Source organism: Grampus griseus (assembly GCF_964374135.1).
Source record: "Grampus griseus genome assembly, chromosome: 3".
Classification (NCBI taxonomy): domain Eukaryota; kingdom Metazoa; phylum Chordata; class Mammalia; order Artiodactyla; family Delphinidae; genus Grampus; species Grampus griseus.
The window spans coordinates 112261481-112268357 of record NC_139019.1 but is presented as its reverse complement, the minus strand read 5'-3'; the positions used below and the strand labels follow the sequence as shown (position 1 = coordinate 112268357).

Below are 6877 nucleotides of genomic sequence, written 5' to 3'. Positions count from 1 at the left end.
ACCTCACAACATTCAGATACATGCAGGTGCCACAACACTCTTAGTATTCTGTCTAATCAATTGGAGTGGATGGGGAATAATCAATCTCAGCTAAAACAATTTGGAGGCAAATGACAAAATGCAATAGTGTCCTTCCCCACTCCGACACATGCAGATTACCATCCCAGCACTTCTAATTACGGGACACTAATCCCTCAGCCTCATTCCTAACACAGCACCTCTAAAAGATAGTTTGCTCAACCTTGGGCTTATGTGTTTATGACAACTGAAAGGGAGGATGGGCAAGGGGGCCACTTGACTCAGCCTCATGACCTCAAAAGGGCTGTGGGCTGCGGGTACTAACTGTGATTGAAGTCTACACGTGGTCACTGAGACACTGACAGGGACTGGATGAGGAAGGTGGGCAACCACAAATTTAAATCGGACCCACCCCTGGATCTTCATGCCTACAGGCACTATAATTTAATGTTCATTTAAAATCCAGAAATTGTCTTGGGAACAGCACAGACTGCTTTGTATTTTTATGTACTAACCACACTAATCTATTATATATAAACATTTATCATTTGCCACTATTTTCTCCTATTTTGGCCTTTGTTCACTAAAAAATATATATATATATACACCAAGAATCTCAAAAGACTCTGGAAGCATCGGATGACTTGCTCAACACTGAGAGCCTCTCTCTCCCATCTCTCCAGAAAGCTGCCCCCTTCACCAGTGTGTTGACATCAGAAAGATCCTCTCAAGAAGGAACCGAAATCACCTCCCTGCTGGTTCCACAGTGGTCTTGAGTCAGACCCTCAGAGCCGCCTTGAACAGTTATTCACCTTCTGGTGTGCACCTGCACGCCTTTCCAGGATCCTCCTCTCTCCTTACGCCCCCAGTTGTCAGACAGGCAGGCAAAACTGCAGGAGGAGCCCCAGTCTTGGCATCACTTGGACTTCCTCTGAGGTGTCACAGGAACACGCCCAAGCTGCCTCAAGGGCTTAGGCAAGCACAGGATAGAAGGGTGGATGCTAAAGCAAGATATCTGTTCCAGTATGAGGGGCAAACAGAGGCTCTAGGTATAAGTCAACAGTGACTTCAGCATGTGGTCCAGATTTCCAGAGGTTATGATTCTGGGCATCCGGGGTGGGGCCCCCCATCATCACTATCACCTCAGGTGACCACAGTGTGAGAAACTCTGGCTTAATCCAGTCCCTTGGAATATCTGTACCCCCCCTTCCTCCGCCCCCCACACATTGGCAGCTGAATGGCTCACACATCAGGCAGCCAGAACGCCTGGCTCAGCCCTCACCACCTCAGTGCCTGCTGTGGTTGGTTTTATTACATGCTCACATCATATCCTATTGTGCTCTGAGAATGAGGGTTTCCACAGATGTGCTCTGTACTAGGCTCCAAGGGATTATGGGGGTCGGAGAAATTTTTATCTCCCCCAGCAAGGATATATGTCCTTCTATAAGGGGTCCAGCTGTTTTCTCTCAAAGAGAAAGCTCTGAGCCTCATAGAGAGCAGGTCTGAGCCTAAGCTACCATCTCATTCTCATCTTCCCAGGGTTCAGTTCCATCCTTAGTGGCTCACTTGTAGGAAGGGCCCCCAAGCCTCAGGTGCACTTACTTATTCAAAACATAAGGGACAGGCACTAATGTCCAGGGAGGAGCTGCCCCATGCACTGTCCCAAAGCCAGGAGCAGACAGGGCAAGGCTAAGATGCCTGCCTGGTCAGGTCAGTAAGGCTCCGGCCGAGGTGGGGGACAAAGGCAGGAGAGCACAGAGTCACCACTAGCTCATGAGGTGCCTTTGTGCACATGTGAAAAGCATGGCTTAGCAAGTGCTGGAGAAGCTAGATTTTAGCCCCGACTTGCCCTGGATGCCCTTGTGCAATAAACCACTGGAACAACTGTGACAGCCCTGCTCAGAAAGAAGCAGCAGAAGGAGACAGAAAGGAAGGAGAAAGGTCGCCATAGCCATTCAAGGCCCATCGCAACTGTCCCCTATCCTCATCAACTAGACCCCCCAAAGAAGCCCCATTCAGACTGGCTGCCACAGTCATCCTTACCCCTACCTTCTACCTAGATTCTATTCTATTCTATTCACATCCCATCTACCCTTCAAGGCCTTCTCAAGTCCCCCTCTCCCAGGAAGCCTTCCCTGACCATCCCCTTCCCTTTGGCGGGTGCACAATGCCCTTCAGATCTATTCCCTTAGTGGGCCCCCAGCACTTCTCTCAGCCAGTGGCAGGTCACCTTTCTGTGGCCACGTCTCCCCTGCCCCAAGACTCTCCACAGAGCACCTGGCACCGTGCAGGTGGCATGCAGTAGGTGTTTACTGTGTATTGACTGATTAATTGTGATGGAAAAACATGGAATGGGGGCTGAAAAGACCCCTGAATCCGGTCCTAATTTGACCACCCTGGGATACCTGGAGAAAAGACCTCCCCATCTGCTGCCCCAGTTTCCCATGTACAAGGTGCAGCAGATGGATGAATAAACTCCAAGGGTTCTGCCGACCTTGAACCCTAGACTTATGAGGCGCAGAGTCGATGGCCCCCCACCAGCCAGGTTTTCCCCTCCGTCACCCCAGTGTCTAGCACAGTGCTTGGCCCAGGATAGGCAAGCAATATGGCATATGGGTTGCCTCTTTCTCTATGCTTTGGCAACCTTAGTGTTTAACTTGGTGCCTTATTTAGCAAACCACAGACATCAAGCTTGACCAACTCAAGCAAAAAAGCCCTACTGGAAAAGGCCTACTACGGAGGTTCTCATGCAATCAGTGGGTGGGCTGGAGAACCAGGCTTGGAAAATGGGGGTGTGGGGGGAAGGAGGTGCAGATCCACAGCTGAAAACGCTCAGGGAAAAGCTAGGTCAGGACACCCACTGGTTCCTGGCCACCTCTGCCACCGCTGGCCACTGCCCTTCTAAGCTGCCGCTACAACACAAGTGTACTCTGAACTGTCACCAGCTCAGAGCCTATGTTCCAAGTGGGGCATGCAATTAACCCACGGCCACACCCTAACTGCCAGGAATGGGGAGAGAGGTGTTCATGCATTCACATTCCTCAATGGGAAGGGTCTTCAGGGGCAAGGCAGTCAAGAAATGATAAATGATTCAGATGACTCTGTTCCCTTGACCAAACAGATTCTCTCTTCTAGTAATTTGGAAAAGAAGCTGTAGTATGTTGAATAGTGGCTCCCAAAAGATATGTCAGCCCAGAACCTAAGAATGTGAACTTATTTGGAACAAAGGTCTTTGCAGCCGGAATTAAGGTAAGGATTTCAAGATGAAATCATCCTGGATAAAGGTGGGTCCGAAATTCAAGTGGCCAAGAGATAGAAAAGAAGACACAGAAACACAAAGGAGAAAAATACAGATGTTGAAGTGGTGCATCTAGAAGCCAAGGAATGCCAAGTGTTGCCAGGACTCATCAGAGGCTAGAAGAGGCACTGACCGGATTCTCCCTCAGAGCTGCAAAACGAGCCAACCATACTGAGGCCTTAATTTCAGACTTCCAGCCTCCTGAACTGTGAGAGAATAAATTTCTGTTGTTCTAAGGCCCCTGGTTTGTGGGAATTTATTACAGCAGTCTCAAGAAAATAATATAGGGGCCCAGAGGTATCATCAGGTCGAGGCTGGTGGGAACATGCTGGGTCCATGGGGAAGCTGATACAGGGAGAGAGACACAGGGCAAAAAGCAGAGTGAGGACTCTGGGCTCCTGCAGGATCCCACAAATGCCAGCAGCCTTTGGGTTCTTTGAGATGCCCAGTATTACCTACCAATTTCCCTTTCTCGCTTAAGCTGATTAAAGTCACTTTTGTGACTTCTAGCAAACCTGTTAGAGCCCTTGTATACATGTCCAGCCTGCCCCTCAGGTTCAAGTATGTGTGGGGTGCAGCAGCGGGGAAGGGAGGGCTGAGTCGAGTCCAGTGAGCTGGAAGACAAGCACTGGTCAGGGAATTCCCTGGCAGTCCAGTGGTTAGGACTCCGTGCTCTGCCAAGCACGCGGGGTTTGATCCCTGGTTGGGGAACTAAAATCCCACAAGCCACGGGGTGGAGCAAAAAAAAAAAAAAAAAAAAAGACAAGCACTGGTCAGCCACCCAAGATGGAATCTGCCTCCAAATGGCATCCCTTCAGAAAGGGACAGTGTCCCAAGCAGAGTCACTCGGGCTCTGAGGACAGGTCAGGCACCAGGCCCAAGGCCACCACTGAGATATGGTGAGGAGGCTGAAACTTTTCTGAAGGTGTTCATTTTGTTTTTAACTCCCCACCCCCATAATCTGCTGCTGTTCCTTCGTGACTATTTTCCCCTAAGCACAAAATTGCGGGTGTCTGGGTCTCTATCGCTCCAGAGCCAGCGTTGGTGACCAGAGAGAAGCTACTCGTAACATGCAGAGTGGAAACCTTCTGCTGGGACGGGCACTGTTACCTTACTAAGACGGAGAGGGGATGGGGGGCGAGGGGCTCCACTGAGTGCTTGCTACCTTCTCTCCTGGGGCGGGAAAGCCTCGCTGGCTATCGAACCTGAGGGGGTCTCAGATGCTGCAAGCGCCGCTCCAAGAGACGCAGCACAAAGAGTGGTGAGGGTGGGCGCTGGGGGAAGCGGCGAGGGCTGCCGGAGAGAAGGGGATTCGCATGCCTCTGTTACTTTAAGAATCTTCGGACAGTGTTGGGGGCGGAGGGTAGTTGGAGGGTTACGAGGGTTCGGCCAAGACGCCACCCAACTTGGGAAAGCATCCATGCCTTCGCTTTCCTCGCTGCCCCACCCCAGGCGCGCCCGCACCCTGCCCTAGGTAAAAGTCAATAGAGCCATTCCCCTACTTCTTCACCAACGTGGACGAAGCAGAGGTGCCTGTCTCCGCCCTCTGCCCTTTGAGCCACTCTCTGGTTTTCTTAAATAGGGTTTTCCCCGGGTTCCCAGGGCGCTGCATCTCGCAACCATTCCTGGGGCGCTCGGTCACAAAAGCGCCCTGCCACGTGTCCCAAGAACATCATCTTACATCATCCTCAACAGGGTAGACTTGTGCCCCATTTTACAGATGGGGAAAGTGAAGTCAAATCACTAGCCCAAACTCACGCAGCCACTCAGCAGCCTGAGGAGAGGGAGCGAACCCAGGCTCTCAGCGGGCTCCAGGTTTTCGCAACTCGCTGCCCGGCTCACACTTTCCGCCCAGCGCCCCGCCTCCCCATCCCACCCCAGCTAGGGGCTCCCTGCCCGCCCCTGGAGGAGCGTGCCTCGGCGGCTAATCGCCGGCCGCCCCCGCCTCCGTTTCACTGCCTAGAGACGCCCGGGCCGGGTTAGTCCGGAGACCGCCCCGGGGCCGCGCGACGCCGCCGATTGGCCCGCGGTAATTACGGGCACGCTCCGGGAGGGGGGAGGGGCGGCGTGGCCCCCCGCGAGCATAAATTATGCAAATACCCGGGCGCCGCACGGGGCTGACCTGCCGCCAAGCTCCATTCACGGGGGCTGCCTCGGGGGCGGAGGTGGCTAGGGAGGGGGGCGCCCATTGTTGCGCCGAGTACTTAAGGGGTCCTGAGGCCGGTCGTGTGCCACACTCGGTACTCACACGAGCTGATCTGATCGCCGGCGAGATCACTCGGGAGACCGGCGGGAGCGTGGCCCCTGCAGGCGAGGCGAGGAGTTGAGGCCAAGTTCCCGGTGCGCCCCTGCGCCCTTCCAGCCCTTGGCGCCCGCAGCCGGCACAGAGTAGACCCGGGCCATCCGGAACGTAAGTGCGCCCCGACGGCCCTGCCCTCAGCCCGGGCTCCTGCCCTCTAAGCGCCCTCTTAGCTGTCCATCGGTCCTGCACAACGCCACGATGCCAGCCCCTCTGGAGACCTGCCTCTCGGACCTCGACTGCGCCAGCAGCAGCAGCACCAGCGACCTGTCCGGCTTCCTCACCGACGAGGAGGACTGTGCCAGGCTCCAACAGCCCCCGTCCTCCTCGGGGCCGCCCATGACGGCCCGCAAGGGCTCACCCGGGATTCCCGGGGCGTCGGACACTCCTCGTGCGCAGGACGACGAGCAGGAGCGGCGTCGGCGCAGGGGCCGCGCGCGGGTGCGCTCTGAGGCGCTGCTGCACTCGCTGCGCAGGAGCCGACGCGTCAAGGCCAACGATCGCGAGCGCAACCGCATGCACAACTTGAACGCGGCGCTGGACGCGCTGCGCAGCGTGCTGCCCTCCTTCCCCGACGACACCAAGCTCACCAAGATCGAGACGCTGCGCTTCGCCTACAACTACATCTGGGCTTTGGCCGAGACTCTGCGCCTGGCCGACCAGGGGCTGCCCGGGGGCGGTGCCCGAGAGCGCCTCCTGCCGCCGCAGTGTGCCCCCTGCCTCCCCGGGCCCCCGAGCCCCGCCAGCGACGCGGAGTCCTGGGGCTCCGGGGCCGCCGCCTCCCCCTGCGCCGCTGCCGCCTCGCCACTCTCTGACCCCAGTAGCCCCGCCGCCTCCGAAGACTTCACCTATGGCCCTGGCGACCCCCTTTTTTCCTTCCCGGGCCTGCCCAAAGACTTGCTCCACACGACGCCCTGTTTCATCCCTTACCACTAGGGCCCCTTTTGAATACCGTTACCGTCCCCCTCCCCCAGGCGACGCACAGTAGGTGGGGGCCCAGTTGTGGCCTTGGGACCCCAGGTCCAGGCAGAGGAAGAAACGGGAGCTTTCAAGGGGTAGGGGATACCTGAGCCGCTTGTTAGGTCGCTGCACCCTCGCAGTGGCTGCCCCTTAGTCTGTTTCTCCAGCCCTCAGCCCCGGGCCCCTCCTGCCCGCCCCTAGACGGCCTTTCCTTTTGCACTTTCTGAACACCACAAAACCTCCTTTGTGGCTGGCTCAGAGCTGACCCCAGCCACCACTTCAGTGTGATTTAGAAAAGGGAC

At 55.8% G+C, this 6877-nt stretch overlaps 1 protein-coding gene across 1 annotated transcript; it reads left to right on the top strand.

Moving 5' to 3' along the window:
* Nucleotides 1-5816: 5816 nt before the first annotated feature.
* Nucleotides 5817-6551, top strand: NEUROG1 (neurogenin 1; the record flags this gene model as incomplete). Its single annotated transcript, XM_082651824.1, has 1 exon — nucleotides 5817-6551. One exon carries the CDS (start codon nucleotides 5817-5819, stop codon nucleotides 6549-6551), a length of 735 nt encoding a protein of 244 aa, XP_082507950.1.
* Between the last annotated feature and the right edge of the window lie 326 nt (nucleotides 6552-6877).